The following is a 19,437-nucleotide window of genomic DNA, read 5'->3' on the forward strand; positions in this document are numbered from 1 at the left end:
CAAACTCAAATTTCATTGAGGGCTGTGCTTGACCTCGGAAGGCTGAGCGGGCCTGGCCGACTGGGTGTGGCCAACCGGATGGGCGTGGCCAGCCTGACACCACTCCCCAAACTGCTGGCATCTTTCCTCTTCACATTGAGTAGACCAGGCCGATCCTGCGGGCCAGATCCAGGAATGGGATTCAACCGGTTCGGATCGGTTTGTAGCTCCAACGATCAGTTAGTGCGGAGCAGAGCGACTCAGCTGTTTTCCTCCCCAGCAGTAATGCAGAAGGTAAATTTTCTCAAAACTGCACGCGCGCGCACACGCAACCGGTTGTTAAATCAGTAGGCTCCCACCACTGGCCAGATCCGAACACATTGCGGGCTGGATTCGGTCCGCGGGCCTCAGCTTTGATCCCACTTCTTGCCCTAAATCATGTCTTAAACATACACATGGGGAGTTAGAGACGGCAGGAAAACTTTTTAATTTTCTCACAATTATTCTAACAGGGCTGCACTGTGAAATGTCCCCGGGGACAAAGAGACAAAACGAACATCAAAAGCTTGGTCACTACGCGAGAAGTCCTTTAAGAGGAACGGCCAGCGCGCGAGAGCACGGCTTAAGAAACAGGCTGTTCCTTAAAACAAGCTCCCCATTAACTCACACACCCCTCCCCTAAAAATGAGCAAACCAAGTTCTCCCACTACGTTTAAGCAAAGGTGACTTTTGCAGAAGGCAAACGCAGAAGAAAAATAATGGGAAGAAAATAAAACTACTGGGAGGAAAGTCGTGGCTCTTTCCAAAACCAGAACGCACATCGACTTAATGTCTCGCTTATTTTCTGCCTATTAATAATGGCGGCTGAGAAAGAGGTGAAAAAAAAAACCTCAAGTTGTTTCCAAAGTTGGCCAAGCCATTTACAAAAAATTGTGAGTGTGGTTAGAATCCGGACTCTTCCGACACAGATTTTCAGAAAACAAAAATTCTGTATAAACCCACAGAACTATAGAGTATCTTTTGTGGGGGTTTTTTGGGGGTGGGTGGGGGATTAAGAGAAGTGTTAGCTGCCTTTTGTCTGCGAATAAGCCTGTAGTAAAAAAAAAGAAAAGAAAATTTACAGCTTTATGCCAAGAAAGATTAAGCGTCCTCCTGGAAGGGGTGGGGGGGTCAGATTTATGTACAAAGAAGGTCCTTGGCCACCAACGATGCGCTGAGTAGGTGCAGCTTTTCACTCCACCAGGAGGTCAAATTTCTCGGCTTCTTCAAACTCGGCGTTCATCTGCGCAGCCCACTCATCCATCTTGGATTTCTGCAAAGGCAAGAAAGTGACTTTTATTTGGATAGAGAGAACCCCCTGCGTTGACAATCAATCCACGCTAGGGGGTTAACACGTGCAATTAAAGAGAAGGAGCAAACTGGATATTGTAGTATATGGCAACTACTCTACCAATGGTTCGAGAACAAATATGAAAGTTAGAAAGTAGATTAGTGAAATATGGAAAATATATGAATAGAATTAAATAATCATAGAATCAGCAGAATTAACAAGGGGTGTGTGGGAATGTAAGATTGTATATAAAATAGTACTGAATAATAAGTATAAGATAAATATATGGACATAGGATATAAGATGCATTATATAGAAATAAGTACATGGAAAGAATAATAGGAATAGAAGAAATATAAGTATAAATAACTATATGAGTAGATGAAAAATGTGTAAAAATAGACAGACAGACAGACAGATAAAGGTGAGTTATCCTAAAAATGTGAGTTCCATTATAGTTGATTAACATTGTATAAAGGCAGGTATCTCTTTAATGGCTTTTACACTCTGATGATGACGATGTTAGCAGTGGCTAACAAAAGCTTAGTGAGTGTTCTGACCCCCCTCCGTCACACCGACACAAGATTACTGCTAGACAATTTATTCACAGTAATTAACACACCGACACGACTTTGGCAGCAACCCAGACTTCCACAGATAAGAAATACACACGAGAGCTTCTCCAGCTTTAGTATAATAGTTGTGTCCTGCAAAAAGCCTCCTCCCCAAGTCTCTTCTTATATACTCTCTTGAGAGGAACCTAATCACAACCACCTGGCCCCAGTTATCTTCTGTATCTCCGTAGTTGCTGTTGGCGCTTATCTGCCCATCTTTGCCTGGCGTCTGGGACTAATTCCCTTAGCTCCTCCCCACTGCTCCAGGGACATACTGTCCCTGATGTCAGGGACATACTGTCCCTGATGTCAGGGACATACTCCCTTTGGCTTTCACCGCTGCTCCATGCCTCAGGTGCCTCCTGGTGGCCAACCAGCCTCTCTGGTCCCTGCTCGGAGTCTGAACCCTGCCCAGGGTCCTCCACATCCTCCATAGCCGACTCATAGGGTCCCTCACTATCGGAGTCTTTTTGCAGCTCCAACGGCTCCTGCTGGGCCACAGCAAGTGAGCAATATATTTTAAAGTTCCGGAGATCACAATATCTGTTTCTTTTATATATAAAGGTATATATGTACAGATAAAAGGAGTATAATGGATGCTTAACAAAATAGAAATATTGCAAAGATGATATATATGTTTAAAAAAAACAGAATAAACTGCTTAATAAAAAATATTTTTTTTTAAAAAAAGAACTAAATAACTTAAGAACAAGATTGCTACAGGGCCAGGTTTGTTCTGTATATCAGTATTAGGCCGTGAGCAGATAAATAGCGAGTATGGTTGTAAAGTTTAAGTGTTATCGCTCGAGATATTTGCACCCCAGGCGACACACTGTTTAATGGAAGATGGATTGTTTGTATTAAAACAAAATAAAAAATTGTACACACAAAAAATAATCCAGGCGATGAGAGAAGACGACTAAGGTCGTCTTCTGCACCAGGGCAATCAGAATCCTGCAAGACCTCTTGATTAAATTCTTCCACACATCTTTATACAGGAAGCCCTCAACTTATGGGCACAATCCAGGCCCAAATTTCAGTTGCTGCACAAGACAGGTGTGAAGTGAGTTCGGCCCCATTTTACAACCTATCGCGCCACTGTTGTTAAGAGAATCACTGCAGTTGTTAAGTTAGTAACCCGGTTGGTTAAAGTGAATCTGGCTTGCCCCATCGACTTTGCCCGTTGGAAGGTCAGACAGACAGAGTAAGAGAGTTGGGAGGGACCTTGCAGGTCATCTAGACCAACCCCCCCTCCCCCTGCCCCAAGCAGACCCTACACCAGGGGTCGGCAAACTTAAACACTCAAAGAGTCATTTGGACCCGTTTCCCACAGAAAAGAAAACTCAGGGAGCCACAAAGGAACTAACCAGAAGCCCCCTGTTCAATTCTGGGGCTGACCAGAAGTTCAATTTCCCCCCACCATAGAGTCTCCTCCTAGCACGGCGTACTTTTTCCTCTACCTGTCCTAGCCAAAAGCCCTATAAATTGTGGAGACAACTGGAAAACCCTCCCCTTGCCATAGAGTCTTCTCCTGGCACAATGTGCTTCTTCTCTCTCTTCCCCCACCACCGGAAGCTCCTCTCAAAATTGTGACCGATGAGGGAGCCGCAGCAGAGGGAGGAAAGAGCCACATGCGGCTCCGGAGTGACACTGCAACCCTCACCAATGTGGACCATTGGGGAAGGTCGCAATGGTCATAAGTGTGAGAAATGGTCTTAAGTCACATGTTTCAGTGCTGTTGCAACTTTGGTCACTAAATGAGCTGTTGTAAGCCGAGGACTACCTGTACTAATGTAGGTGCAAAGTTAATATATATTGCTAGCCCATGTATGATATGCCATACTTTAGATCGGGGGGGGGGGGGGAACAACTTGATTTCATTGAGGGCTGCATCAGAATTGTGTTTGATCTTAGAGGGGTGTGTGTGTGTGTGTGTGTGTGTGTGTGTGTGTGTGTGTCTGTGTGTGTGTGTCTGTGTGTGTCCGGGGATAGTGGGTTTTTTTCCTCCTTTCATTCCAGAGTTTTTTACTATAGTCCTTTTCCTATCTCTTCTGCCAGATATTACGGGCAAACATTTATTACTTATTCTTCATGCTCCAGTAAACTTTTTATTTCTAAATGTATACCCTATTGTTTAATAGTCAACGGCTTTTCCAAGCAGAAATAGTATTTATACTATTGTGTTTTTTTATTATGCAATTAATAATAAAGATGCACTAGCACAAACAACATGGTAATACGAGACCTAACAGCAGAGGTAAATTTCCAGGACTGTAAATAGAAAATGGCTTGTCAATTATAGATTGTTGATTGTAAATTAAATGGACCGACAGGGTGTAAAATCTGGCATTAAACTGCAAGATTAACATAGGATGTTGCTTGTTTTCTATCCAGATCAGGCACTTACTTGAGGCCCATGCCTGGAGAGAGTGGTATTGGACCTGGGTACTTGAGAGACCGCCTGCTGCCAATTACCTCCCAAAGACCCGTCAGATCTCACAGGGTCGGCCTCCTCCGGGTTCCGTCCACCAGCCAATGCCATCTGGCTACTACCCGGGGGGGAGGGCCTTCTCTGTGGCAGCTCCGGGCCTTTGGAATGAGCTCCCCGCGGAGATCCGGACCCTCACCTCTCTCCAGGCCTTCCGGAAAGCCGTCAAAACCTGGCTGTGCCGGCAGGCCTGGAGTTGATGAGTTCCCCTCCCCTCTCAACTGGTATGGCTGTGTGATTTTTGTGTATTTTAATTATGTGTACTGTTGTTTATGTTCCCTTCCCCCTTTGAGTTGTTCGCCGCCCTGAGTCCCTCCTGGAGAAGGGCGGCATACAAATAAGCCAAAACTAAACTAATTAAACACTCTCTTAGTAGGTCGTGTGCACAAGGCAGGTTACGGGATCTGAGCAGCCCATAATTTTAACACAAAGTTTACAGCCACAGCTTGGCTACCCTCTCTGTTCTGACTCAGGCTTCCCCCAAAAGCACGAAGGAGAGTCCTGGTCTCCCTTTTATTAAACAAATGTGGATTCCTCTCATTCACATTCAACAAAGGCCTGGCAAACAGTCTTTCAAAGGTGGATTTATGACCACAGACCTTATCTAGCTTGGAAAGCTGCCATGTCAATATTTTCCCAAATGAGGTGCTGTGCAAGGAAAGACTCTCGGCACAGAGTCTCTGAGATTCAGGGACAGATCTTCACACTCCTGAAAGGAATCTAACGAACGAATGAACTAATTGTTTCCTGCAAAAGCCCCCTCCCCTTTCGCTCCTCTTTTATTCCCTCTGGGAGGGGCCATTCACTGTCCACCTGTGACTTTACGCCCAAGTCGACCCCTGTTCTTTAGCTGTTCCCTTCGTCTGGCCGCTCTGCGCATGCACACACTGGGAACAGGCTCCAGCTGTTCTTCTGCCCCACTGATGTCTGACTCCGAAGGCAGCTGATAACTGGCATATGGCCCTGGCCCCCTCTCTGCCTCCAACACAGAGCCCTCCTCAGAGCCTTCCCCAGACTCCAGGACTGGCCCATCTTCCTCCCCAACCTCCTCACTGTCCGACTGCAGGCCACAACATACTCACATCAAACTCAGGCACCTTCTTCTTCCTTCGCTTTTCCCTGCCGAACGAGATGCCAGGGATGTCGGTGTCCGGCTTCCCGAAGGTCCCGCTTTCTTCCGCCGCCGACTTGGGGGCAGAGATGATATTCAGAGGGGAGGGTTCCGCCAGATCCCCCGGGAGCAGCAGCTTGTCGAAACCGAAGAGGGTTTGCCGCTTGTCAGGACCACCGGCGGGCGTGGAGGTGCCGGTCAGGCTGAAGCTGGGAAACTCCGGCTTGTCTGTGAAGCTGCGGGACAAGGAGATGTCCAGGCGGCTGTAAGAGCGGCGCACACGCTTGGCCATGGTCAGATCTCGTTCGCATTCCGGCAGGGAACCCGGCGTGTTGGCGGTGACTGGGGACAGGACGTTAGTCTCTTTCGGTGAGTTGTTCTCTGCATTCAAGGAGCAGCACGGGGTGATGGGCTGGGTTTTCTTCGGGGCCTCCCCTCCGTGGGGGCTTTGATTTTCAGGGGCCGCCGGGGGGCTGTTCTCCTTGTTTTCTTTGAAGGAAATCTGCAAAACAGGAATGGGGTCCGTGTTACTTACTACAAGGTGGAAAGCAGCAGAAGGGGAAGAGTCGGGAGGTTGAGTCATTGCAACTGGAGTAACTGGAGCCATTGCAAAGGGTCGTTGAGGCCAGTTGGACGTTTATTTGGGTCGTTAGATAAATGCGTCCTTCTACACAGGATTTGCACCACTCAGGTGACCCAGAGGACACAGACAAACCTCCAAGTGGCCTCAAGGACCCTCTAAAAGGATGCAAATGACCAGCTGTCTGCAAGGAGGATCAATGAGAGCCGAGGTGGCGCAGTGGTTAAATGCAGCACTGCAGGCTACTTCAGCTGACTGCAGTTCTGCAGTTCGGCTGTTCAAATCTCACCGGCTCAGGGTTAACTCAGCCTTCCATCCTTCCGAGGTGCGTAAAATGAGGACCCGGATTGTTGTTGGGGGCAATATGCTGACTCTGTAAACCGCTTAGAGAGGGCTGGAAGCCCTATGAAGTGGTATATAAGTCTAACTGCTATTGCTATTGCTAATCCTTCCCTTCCTCACCCTCCAGTCAGAGCTGAAGAAGCTTCTTGGATGAGAAGCAAAACGTCTTCAAAGAAGACACAAATAAACCTCCAAGTGGCCTCAATGACCCTCTAAAAGGATGCAAATGACCAGCTGTCTGCAAGGAGTATAAATCCTTCCCTTCCACTCCATCCAGTCAGAGCTGAAAAAGCTTCTTGGATAAGAAGTGAAACGTTTTCAAAAGAAAAACCAGAAAGTCCAGTTGACTCTTGAAAAAAGCACTTTTGGGATTGTATGAAATTGGCAAACTACAGGTAGTCTCTGACTTATGACCACAACTGAGCTCCAAATGTCTGTTGCTAAGCGAGACAATTGTTAGGCGGGTTTTGCCTGATTTTACAACTTTTCCTGCCACAGTTGTTAGGTGAATCACTGCAGGTGTTAAGTTGGTAACAGCTGGGGGATGCTGCGATGGTCGTAAGTATGAAAAATGGTCATAAGTCACTTTTTTTCCAGGGATGTTAATTAGAACTGTCGTTAAATGAACTGTGGCAAGTCAAGGACGACCTTTAATCGTATTTCCCATTATAAGAAAGGTATTTCCTCAAATATCTCCCACCTCAAAAGAGAGTTAACTTCAACCATTTGGACTGCTGGCAGTGATATTTAGAGCAATTTACGCTGATTTGTTTTATTCTGGGCAAATGGACCTCTCTCCAAACAACTTTGCAGATACCCCTCGTTTTAATTTTACTACAAGTCCAGGCCCGTTAAGGAGAGAGAGTGCAGCATCCTAGAGCGGCAATTGTTTGTGATGTCAGTTCCTTCACCGCTTCCTCTGGAAAGCCAGTCGTGATGTTCGCCCTCCACTGGACCAATGGGGAAGCGCCTGATGGATTTGGGACAAAGGGCCAAGATCGTAGACGGGGCAGGAAAGAGGAGCACATGGGAGGGGGAAGGGAGAGAGCAGGGATGATGAGCATGGGAGTAGGGGGCTCTCAATGGCTTCCTGTCAGACAAGCACTTTGATGTCTATAAATACCTAGGCAATGCCAGGTTGTCAGCTAGTATATATAAAAACATGTGTGTATGTGTGTGTGTGTTCCAGCATAACTCTGGAACGCCTTGAGCAATTTTAACCAAACTTGGTACACAGAGGACTTACTCTCTGAAAACAAATATTATGGCGGGTAAGACACCCCTAGCACCCCTCTGGGTGTGTATTCTGTGATGATAGAGCCTGTTGTGCCTTAAAATGGCTTCTACTGTACCGCCGTAAAATGGCTTCTACTCTACAGTGCAGTGGAGTTGCCCTGGTAGCAATAGCAGTTAGACTTATATACCGCTTCATAGGGCTTTCAGCCCGCTCTAGGCGGTTTACAGAGTCAGCATATTGCCCCCAACAACAATCCGGGTCCTCATTTTACCCACCTCGGGAGGATGGAAGGCTGAGTCAACCTTGAGCCGGAGAGATTTGAACAGCCGAACTGCAGAACTGCAGTCAGCTGAAGTAGCCTGCAGTGCTGCATTTAACCACTGCGCCACCTCGGTAACGGCTTCACAGTACTCCACAAGGGGCCTCCTTTTGGTAAGGGGGAAAATTCAACATTAGAAATTCCCCAGCCATCTTGGGGAAGTCTGGGCTACTTAAAAGATTCTACATCTTGCTGAAAGGCCTTCTTTTAATTCTCAAAAATTGCTATGGCGCCGTGCTTACCCTTGGACTCCGACGAGGAATTAAATCACTTTCTTTCACCTGGTCCTGGAGAGCAGAAAAAAGAAAAAAACATTTAGCTTATTTGGCTTAAGGCCATGAATTAATTGTATTCATAATTGTATTCATTATTCATGCTGTGTGTTTTCAAAAATGGTTCACTGCTCTAATGTTTTATATTTTGATACACATTTTATGTTCTGATTTGGTGAGTTTTTATTGCTGGATTCTGTTACACCATATATTATAACAACAACAACAACAACAACAATAAAGGCTTTATTTTGGCAGCTCAAGAACAAGCCTTAGCCACAAACTGCATGAAGGCAAAAATTCAACATGTTACCACCAACAGCAAATGTCGCCTCTGTAATGAGAAAGACGAGACAGTCGACCACTTGATCAGTGGGTGCAGCAAAATTTCACAAACTGACTACCTACAACGCCATGATCGCGTTGCTAAGATCATTCACTGGAAATTGTGCCAAAAGTTTGGATTTAAATACAACAAAAACCACTGGGAACATCAGATTGAGAAGGTTTTAGAGAATGAGAAGGTCAAGATCTTGTGGGACTTCAGAATCCAGACTGACAGGCACTTGGCCCACAACACACCCAACATAACAATAGTTGAAAAGAAAAAAGTATGGTTCATTGACATTGCAATACCTGGAGATGCACAAATTGAAGATGAACAGCAAGAAAAAAATCACAAAGTCCCGGGACTTGCAAATTGAAGTTGAGCGACTATGGAAAAAGAAATCGTGTGTTGTCCCGATTGTAATTGGAGCCCTTGGAGCAATACCCAAAGGGCTCCCTCGCTATTTGGAAATTCTAAATTTATCAGACTTGAACGTTCTGATTCTATAAAAAAAACACCCTACTTGGAACAGCTTATATCCTCCGACGTTACCTTAACAATTTCTAGGTCCTTGGTTAGGACTTGAGCTGTTGAGCTACCAACCAGCCCCAAAGGCTGTGAATCTCACCAAAGATTAACCACATAATAATAATAATTGAAAATTCTAAATTTACCTGACTTGAATATTCTGACTCTACAAAAAACCACCCTACTTGGAACAACTTATATCCTCTGATGTTACCTTAGCAGTTCCTAAGTCCTTGGTTAGAGCCAGAGGTAGCAAGAGTGTCTTAATTAAGGAAAATAATATATCCAGTTTTGTTTCTATTTGGAAATCGCTTCTAGATTTTTACTCGAAACAGACTAAAAAGAAATGTTGACTTCCGGTTTTGATGATTCCGTTTGTTGCTGTCGAAATGGCTAGTAGTCACTAATTATATAAAAGTTAAAAGTGTAATTTACTTTATTACAATTTACCAATTTAATTACTGCACTGAAAAAAGTTGGAAGTCACTGCTTTTCTTTCTTTTTTGCTTTTTCCTTCACATCTTCTTTCCCCTTTAGGTTTCTCTCCCACCTTTCCTATTGTCTGTATTTTCATGTGCATCTTTTGTGACGATGAGATGAATTTTTTTTTTAAAAAATCAGATAAAAGATGGGAACATGTATAATAAACAGCTTCGTAACAACTACTCACCTGCTGGTTCCTTGGCTTAATCTTTCTCAGAGTTATCGTGCGCGTGACAGAAGCACCCGGGCGCTACAAAGAAGACAGAAAAAATATATTCAGTGCGGAACCAAAGAAAAATGCAGATGGGAGAGAATATTTCTGTTGAAGACACCGAATCTGATATTTGTGTCTATAAACAATCACTCCTACCCCAAATACAGGTGATCCTCAACTTACAACCCCAATTGAACCCAAATTTATTGAGTGAAATGTTTCTTAAGTGAGTTTTGCCCCATTTTACGACCTTTCTTGCCTCGGTGGCTAAGTGAATCCCTGCAGTCGTTCAATTAGCATCACGGTCGTTAAGCGAATCTGGCTTCCCCATCAACATGGCTTGCCAGGTCACAAAAGGGGATCAGGTGACCCCGGGAACGCTACAACCGTCACAAATACGAGTCAGTTGCCAAGCGTCTGAATTTTGATGCTGCAATGGTCGTAGTGTGAAAAATGGTTATTAAGTCACCTTTTTCACTGTCATTTAACAGTTCCTAAATGATTATCTGTATGGCTTACCAAATGCATCGCAACTCAAGCAGAATTCTAAAATTCTTTTATGAAAGTTTCAAAGAGCTCAAACTGCCCACAGAGCCTCTGATTCAGTTCTACAGAGGAAGGATTGAGTCTGTCCTCTGGACCTCCATAACTGTCTGGTTTGGCTCTGCAACCCAAGAAGGCAGACGGAGACTTCAGAAGAGAATCAGGACTGCAGAAAAAACCATGGCTACCAACCTGTCTTCCATTAAGGACCTGCACACTGCAGGAGTCAAAAAGAGGGCTGGGAAAATATCTACAGACCCCCCGCATACTGGACATCAATTGTTTCAATTCCTACCCTCAAAACGATGCTATAGGGATCTGCACACCAGAACAACTAGACACAAGGACAGTTTTTCCCCTGAATGCCATCACTCTGCTAAACAACTAATTCCCTTGCCACTGTCAAATTATCTAAAACTGTATTACAGTTTTTTTCCTTCCTAGTATCTTTCTTCCCACTTATTATAACCATGTTGCTTGTATCTTTAAAATTTATATTCTTTTGTTTCCTAGTATAATTGATTGCTTATTAGTAACCTATGACTAACACTAGGTGTGTTGGTATCTTATTTCTTGAAGAATGTATTCTATTGTATTTTTCTTTATGTACAAAGAGCTTATGCACCAAAGACAAATTCCTGGAGTGTCCAAACACACTTGGCCAATAAAGAATTCTATTCTATTCTAAATTCTATTTTGAATTCTGTTCTGTTGTATTCTATATTCCTATTCTATTCTATTCGTATTCTATTCTTATTTGTATTCTATTCTATTCTTAGTCTACTCTACTCTATATTCCTATTCTATCCTATCCTTATTCTACTCTATATTCCTATTCTCATTCTATTCTATATTTCTATTCTATTCATATTCTATTCTTATTCTTAGTCTACTCTACTCTATTCTATATTCCTATTCTATTCTATATTTCTATTCTATTCTATATTGCTATTCTATATTGCTATTCTATTCTATTTCTATTCTACTCGTATTCTATTCTATTCTTATTCTTAGTCTACTCTATATTCCTACCTATTCTTTTCTATTCTATTCTATATTTCTATTCTATTCGTATTCTATTCATTTTCTTAGTCTACTCTACTCTATATTCCTATTCTATCCTATCCTTATTCTACTCTATATTCCTATTCTCATTCTATTCTGTATTTCTATTCTATTCTATTTTTCTATTCTATTCGTATTATATTCTTAGTCTACTCTACTCTATTCTATATTCCTATTCTATTCTATTTTTCTATTCTATTCTATATTTCTATTCTATATTGCTATTCTACTCTGTTCTATATTCCTATTCTATACTATTCTATAGTTCTATTCAATTCTATATTTCTATTCTATTCTACTCATATTCTATTCTATTCTTAGTCTACTCTACTCTATATTCCTACCTATTCTTTTCTATTCTATTCTATTCTATATTTCTATTCTATTCGTATTCTATTCATTTTCTTAGTCTACTCTACTCTATATTCCTATTCTATTCTATTCTATATTTCTATTCTATTCTTATTCTACTCTACTCTACATTGCTATTCTATTTTATTCTTATTGCTATTCCAATTCCATGAACGAAAGAACCCAACAATGCTTTTGTCATACCGGGGTGCCCATCATTTTCCTGGCCACCCCAGTGGGGTTACCCTGGGACACTGGACGAGTTGAGGAAGGCACGTTTCTCTCAGACCTCCGCCTGGGGGGAGAGGAAGCAGCACCTGGGGGATAGAAAAGATAAAAGGAGTTGATCAAAAATGTAAAATAATAATAATAAAGTCCATGTTCACAAAGGTGGGATTCAGGCAGTAATGGAAATCACGGGTGGGGCCACCCACTCGCCCCCGCTCCATGCCATCCTATTTGGACATGTTTCCAATCTGCGCACATGCATGCAAGCCACACGTGTGAACAAAGCGCATACGCGGGAGGCCGAGCGCTTGCACGGACGGGGCGTGTGCGAGCAAAGTGCGGACTCAAATTTGTGAACCAGTAGGGAAAGTAAGTGGATACCAGCACCAATAGTGAGGTTTTCTTTGAAATGGTGCCTTCATTGCCCCTGTGAGGGTCCTTCTCTTCTTTTCTCTCCTTCCTTTTCCCAATATTAATGCCTTTTCCAAAATGCTGGATTTTCACATCACGTGTCCCAAGAAACAGCATTCACATTAAGCCCCCGTGTGACTGACTGGGTTATGGACAGGCATGTTGAGTGGTCTATCGTTAACCAGGGCTGTTTTGTCCACCATCCTCTGCAAAAGTTATTTAGAGGAACTTTTTGGGCACCAGGGACCAATTCCGTGGAAAGGTTTTTCCGTGGACTGGAGGGGGTGTGGTTTCGTTTGCTGCCTTCATCCCACTGATGGGGCTTTGGCGACTTTAAGCCTGGCGGACTTCAACTCCCAGAATTCCCCAGCCTGCTTTAAGCCACCATAAACCACGGCCATGTTCTGACCGAGGCTTCCCGAGAGCAGGAAGCAACTCCTTTTCCCGACAAAAAACGCTTTATTCATTTGCTGTGAATTCTGCTCATTCAATCCAGCAAAGTCTTTCAAGGGAGGATTTATGGTCACAGACCTTATCTGACTTGGAGAGCTGCCAGGCCGATCTCTGCAAAACTTGGCAAGGAATCTCTGAGAGTCACAAACCAATTAAGCAAACTAATTGTCTACTGCAAACTCCACTACCCTTTCGCTCCTCTTTTCTTTCTTGTGGGAGGGGCCATTCACCGTCCACCTGCGGCCTTCCTCCCAAGTCAACCCCTGTTGTTTAGCTCTTCTGTTCGTCTGGCAACTGCGCATGCACACACTGGGAACAGGCTCCAGCTGTCCTTCTGCCTCACTGATGTCTGACTCCGAAAGCAGCTGAAAACTGGCAGGCAGCCCTGGCCCCCTCTCTGCCTCCGACACAGAGCCCTCATCCGAGCCTTCTCCAGACTCCAGGACTGGCCCAGGTTCCTCCCCAACCTCCTCACTGTCCGAATCTGCTGCTAACTGCCCTGGCCGCTGGCGGGCCACAACAGGCCACCCCTCCAAGCCTACCAAAACTCACTTGGCTGGATTTCCATACATTCTGATTATATAATAACAACAAAGATGAGATAATGTCCTTCTGGAACATCTCCCTCTCCCCCTTGGAGTGAGGTCAGCTCCAACCCTCCTGGGGCTCCATAAGAGTCTAAAGACCGGACTGTGAGAATTGGCTTGGCGGGGAACCCCATTCTGCTCCCGCCCACCCCATCTTTAATTGAACCGTAGGGTATGGATTTGTATTTATTTATGTTTTTTTTAGTAGATACAATTTTTATCTTTATAGATTGTAAGTTACACCCTGTGGTAAGATGGGCGGCCCATACAGGTTGTCCTCAACTTACAACCACAAACCGACCCCAAAAATTTCCGTGGCATTGTGAGACATTTGTTAAGAGGGTTTTGCCCCATTTTACGACTTTTCTTGCTACCTTGTTAAGTGAATTCACTGCAGCTGTTGAATTAGTCACATGGCTGTTAAGTGAATTTGGATTCCCCGTTGACTTTGCTTGTCAAAAGGTCACAAAAGGGGATCACTGTGACGCGGCAACCGTTGTAAATATGAATCGGTTGCCGAGTGTCTGAATTTTGATCACACGGCCATGGGGATGCTGCGACGATTGTGTGAAAACAGCCATGTCACTTTTTAGAGCTGTTGTAACTTTGAACATTCACTAAACGCACTGTTGTAAATCAAGGACTACCTGTAAATAAATAATTCCATCCACTATTCACATCTGCCTATCCCAGGCCCTTGGGAAGGACGCAACAGGTGGATGAAAATGCCAAATCCAGTCTGAACATCTGGCTCACTGTGTGGCCTAGCCACAGTAATAACAAATGAAGGCAGGATATGATGATGAAAAAGACAGGATATAATGAAAATAATGAATAAAGGTGGGATATAATAAAAATAAAGGCAATATATAATAAGAGTGAATAAAGGCAGGAAATAATACATAAAAGTGGATATTATTATTATCATCATCATCATCATTATATACTTTACTCATTAAACATGAAACTCAGTCAACTGAACATTCAAAAATGCATCACAAATACCATTCACTGGTGCCAATGGTTGATAGGGTTGCTGTCCTAGGTATCAACCAAGGACCTTCTTAAAATATAAGATGTGTCCGAGTAGCGCAGTTTTTTGCAGTTCCGCTGGTGTTATTGCAGGAAGCTGCAATTTGTGGATGTATCTTGTAAAATTCTTGGTTGATACCTAGGACGCTGGCAGCAACCCGCATCAACCATTAGCACCAGTCAATGGTATTTGTGATGCATTTTTGAATGTTCAGTTGACCGAGTTTCAAGTTTAATGAATAAAAGAAATAATAATAATAATAATAATAATAATAATAATAATAATAATAATGGTAAATTATAGTAATAAAGGTGGAATATAAAAATGAATAAAGACAGGATATAATTAGAAAGATAATGAACAATAATAATAATAATAATAATAATAATAATAATAATAATAATAACTCCGCCGTTGCCGGTCCCAAGCCCGGATGAGAAAGGAGGAAGGTTGGGATCAGGTTGGCATCTGGTCCCGTAAAAAAAAAACGCCAACCCATACAATATGGTGAAAAAAACAAATAAGAATTCCATACCGCATCGGTCGTCGCGCGGGTTAACAAGGGCCGCGGCGGATGTTGGGGTCCCTGGACATCCGTCGACAAGTGGGCTACAAGTGGACCAGCCAACAAAACGACAAAAATATAGTGCAGATGAAAACCGTGCCATAATGGCCTGTTACTACAACTCAGAGCCAGAAAAAAGAGGATATTTAAAGCGAATGTATGAATTATGGAAACAACAATATCCAGATTCAAATGTTAGTGAACAACGACTAGCAGATCAAAGGCGATTTATTATACGGAATAAAGTGTTTAGTGAAGTTGAACATGAGGAAATTCAGGCAAATTGCAAAACCCAAAAAACAATATCACAAGCGGAAATAACTGATATTCAAGACACAACTAAAGACACTATAGTAGAACTCCCAGAAGAAGCTCTCAGGGAGGAAATAACATCACCACCACTAGAACCAGTTATCACTGAACCAACTGATGAACTAACTCAAAAACAAAAAGAATTGAAGGATAAGATCATGGAGCATTTTCTGCTTAATGAGGAAAGGCAACGTTTACCATCACTAAAAACTGTGCCTAAGAAAATTTTGGCCCCTATCATGAAAATGGTTAATGCAGTGTTTTCAACAATTGAACCGGGATCCATCTTGGAAACAAACCAGTTAATGTACAGCGCAGCTGTAATAGTCACTAATGAACTAGGCATTAAAATTAAAGTACCTAGTCACACAACAGAAAAAGCATCAAAGCCAAAGTGGAAAATCCGTCTAGAACAAAAAATCAAAAAATTAAGGGCAGATGCTAGTAACTTAAAGAACATGCATGAGCAACGGCTTAAAAACAACAAAATCATAGATCGGCTAATCAGAAGATATAGATTGGATACAAGAAACATCAATGAAGCTGTAGAGATTGTAAAACAGCAGATAACAGCAACAGCTAGAAAAATTGAAAGATATGAGGCACGAATCATCCAATATAAACAAAATCAGCAATTTCGATCAGACCAACGGCGTTTTTATCAAAGTCTTAATGTGAATGGTGACACCAAAAGTGAAAAACCAGAAAAGCAGGCCACAGTTGAATTCTGGAAAGAATTGTGGGAAAATGCAAAGGACTACAACAAGGAAGCAAAGTGGATACATGACTTTGAGAAAAGCATTGGCAACAAACAAATGCAAGTATTAGAAATAACAACTGAGATGATCAAAAATCGAGTTAAAAAGGTAAAGAATTGGACATCACCTGGAAAGGACCAATTACATGGTTTCTGGCTCAAATATCTGACCAGTTTACATGCAATATTGGCCAGGCAACTGAATGAAATTTTACAAAAGGGCCAAATTGATGAATGGTTGACAACTGGAAAAACATACTTGATTCAGAAAGATCCAACTAAAGGAACAACACCTGAAAACTATAGACCAATAACATGCTTACCAACAACCTTCAAATTACTCACAGGCATTATTGCAGATAACATGATGGATTATTTGGAAACAAACAACATCTTGCCAGTAGAGCAAAAAGACAACAAAAGAAGGAGCAGGGGCACAAAAGATCAGCTTCTAATTGATAAAATGATATTAGAAAATTGTAAGAACAGAAAAACGATCTTGAATATGGTCTGGATTGATTACAAAAAGGCATTTGACTCACTGCCACATAGTTGGATCATAAAATGCTTAGAAACAACTGGCATTAGCAAAAATATTACATCCTTTACTGAAAAGGCAATGAAACAATGGAGAACTGAGTTGGCAGTAGGGAATGAGAGCTACGGAATGGTTAATATCAAGCGAGGAATTTTCCAGGGTGATTCACTTTCACCTCTTCTCTTCATCATCGCAATGATCCCACTATCAGTAATCTTAAAAAAAATGAAATTAGGCTACCAAACAGCCAAAAAAGCTGAAAAAATTTCGCATTTACTATATATGGATGATTTGAAACTCTATGGAAAGTCAGAAATAGAAATCCAATCATTGACAAATACAGTCCGAGTATTCAGCACCGATATTTCAATGCAGTTTGGCATGGAAAAATGCGCCACTGTATCCATAAAAAGGGGCAAAATCACTGCATCTGAGGGAATTGAAATGCCCAATGGCCAACTAATTAAATGCAAAGAAAATGAAGCCTACAAATACTTAGGCATTCTGCAGTTGGATAACATCAAGCATGGAGAAGTAAAAACTATTGTCAGGCGAGAGTACACCAACAGAGTTAGGAAAATTTTGAAATCTAAATTGAATGGTGGAAATACAATCAAGGCCATAAATACCTGGGCAATACCAGTTATAAGATACACAGCTGGCATAGTTAACTGGACACAAGCTGATTTGGACCTTTTGGACCGAAAAACCAGGAAACTAATGACAATGCACTACAGTTTACATCCACGTGGTGATACTGATAGACTATATCTGCCCCGAAAATCAGGTGGCAGAGGATTATTACAAGTGAAGCAAACAGTTGAAGAGGAAAAACATGCACTGGCTGATTATTTAAAAGAAAGTCAAGAACATCTATTAATCGAAGTAAAGAACAAAAATCTACTGAAGGCCCAACAGACAAAACAAGAATACAGAAAAGATGTGATAAAATCAAGAATGGAGAGTTGGCAGAACAAAGCACTGCATGGTCAATTTCTGGAAAAAATAAAAGATAAAGTGGACAGTGAACAAACTTGGTTATGGTTAAAAACAGGTACATTAAAGAAAGAAACAGAGTCACTAATCCTGGCTGCGCAAGAACAAGCTATCCGCACAAATGCCATTAAGGCCAAAATCGAAAAATCCTCTGATGATGCCAAATGCAGACTTTGCAAAGAAGCTGATGAAACTGTTGATCACATACTCAGCTGCTGTAAAAAAATCGCGCAGACTGATTATAAATTGCGGCACAATTCAGTAGCACAAATGATCCATTGGAATTTGTGCAAAAATTATAATATCAAAACAGCAAAAAACTGGTGGGAACATCAGCCTGAAAAAGTCACCGAAAATCAGATGGTCAAGATTTTGTGGGATTTCCGTATACAAACCGACAAAATACTGGTGCATAATACACCAGACATCACACTGGTTGAGAAAAATAAGGTCACAATCATAGACATCGCAATACCAGGTGATAGCAGGGTCGCCGAGAAGGAACATGAAAAAATCGCAAGATACCAGGACTTAAAAATCGAAATTCAACGACTATGGCACAAACCAGCAGTGGTAATTCCAGTGGTAATTGGCACACTGGGTGCTATTCCAAAAGCACTGGAATTACATTTAAAACAGTTAAAAATTGACAAAATCACCATCAGTCAAATGCAAAAAGCCGCACTGCTTGGATCTGCACGCATATTAAGAAAATACGTTACAACGTCCTAAGCCCCTGGGTGGGGCCCGACTAGTAACCAATGCCAAATCCGGCGAAACAACTGGCCGCTGTGATACAATTGTATAATAATAATGGGAAAGTATAGTAATAAGGTGGAATATAATAATGAATAAAGGCAGGATATAATTTAAAAGATAATTAATAATAATAATAATAATAATAATAATAATAATAATAATGGGAAAGTATAGTAATAAGGTGGAATATAATAATGAATAAAGGCAGGATATAATTTAAAAGATAAATAATAATAATAATAATAATAATAATAATAATAATAATAATAATAATAATAATAATAATAATGGGAAAGTATAGCAATAAGGTGGAATATAATAATGGATGAAGGCAGGATATAATAAAAATAAAAAGCAAATAATGAATAATGATTATGATAACCTAGGAGGCAGCCACCCGTATCAACCATCAGCGCCACTCCATGAAATTTGTGACACATTTTTAAATGTTGACTTGACTGAGTTTCATGTTTAATGAATGAAGTAAATAATAAATAATAATAACTAAATTAAGGCGGGATATAATAACAGGAGATAAATAAATAAATACGGGTTATAATAACAGGAGATAAATAAATAAATAAATAAATAAATAAATAAATAAATAAGGGTTATAATAACAGGAGATAAAGGCGGGAAATAAACAAGCGGATGAAGCGTCCAGCCACCCCCGCAGCTCCTTCCTGCGCCCGGCGAACCGCCCCAACCGCGCAGGGGCGTCCCAGGGGCGCCTTGGAAGCGAGGCAGGGAAGCCCCCTCCCCATCCCGGCCCTTCTCCCTGGAGCAACCCCCCTCACCTTCCCGGGCCTCCCCGGCCGAGCGCGCCCGCCTCCCAGGGCGGCCTCCCGCCATGGCGGCCTCTCAACACCGTTGAAATCGCCCGCCGTACCTCGCCGGAAGTGACGACCTCGCCGACCGCCGGAAAAGCGCAACCGAGCGGCCGGCGCCATCTTTGGGAGGGAAGGCGGGGGCAGGAAGTGAGTGAGTGAGAGAGGATAGAGAGAAAGAGAGAAA

At 42.3% G+C, this 19,437-nt stretch overlaps 1 protein-coding gene across 1 annotated transcript; it reads right to left on the reverse strand.

Moving 5' to 3' along the window:
* Positions 1–447: 447 nt before the first annotated feature.
* On the reverse strand, positions 448–19,304 carry CDCA5 (cell division cycle associated 5). The gene is made up of 6 exons (XM_087705369.1): positions 19,221–19,304; positions 11,989–12,101; positions 9,799–9,861; positions 8,243–8,287; positions 5,494–6,024; positions 448–1,291 (listed from the first exon to the last, which is right to left on the reverse strand). Exons 1-6 carry the CDS (start codon positions 19,273–19,275, stop codon positions 1,211–1,213), a joined length of 888 nt encoding a protein of 295 aa, XP_087561495.1. The 5' UTR covers positions 19,276–19,304; the 3' UTR covers positions 448–1,210.
* Positions 19,305–19,437: the final 133 nt, after the last annotated feature.

The sequence above is a fragment of the Thamnophis sirtalis genome, unplaced genomic scaffold, assembly GCF_051295495.1.
Source record: "Thamnophis sirtalis isolate CommonGarterSnake01/CBP01778 unplaced genomic scaffold, rThaSir2_p1.2 scaffold_2, whole genome shotgun sequence".
Classification (NCBI taxonomy): Eukaryota; Metazoa; Chordata; class Lepidosauria; order Squamata; family Natricidae; genus Thamnophis; species Thamnophis sirtalis.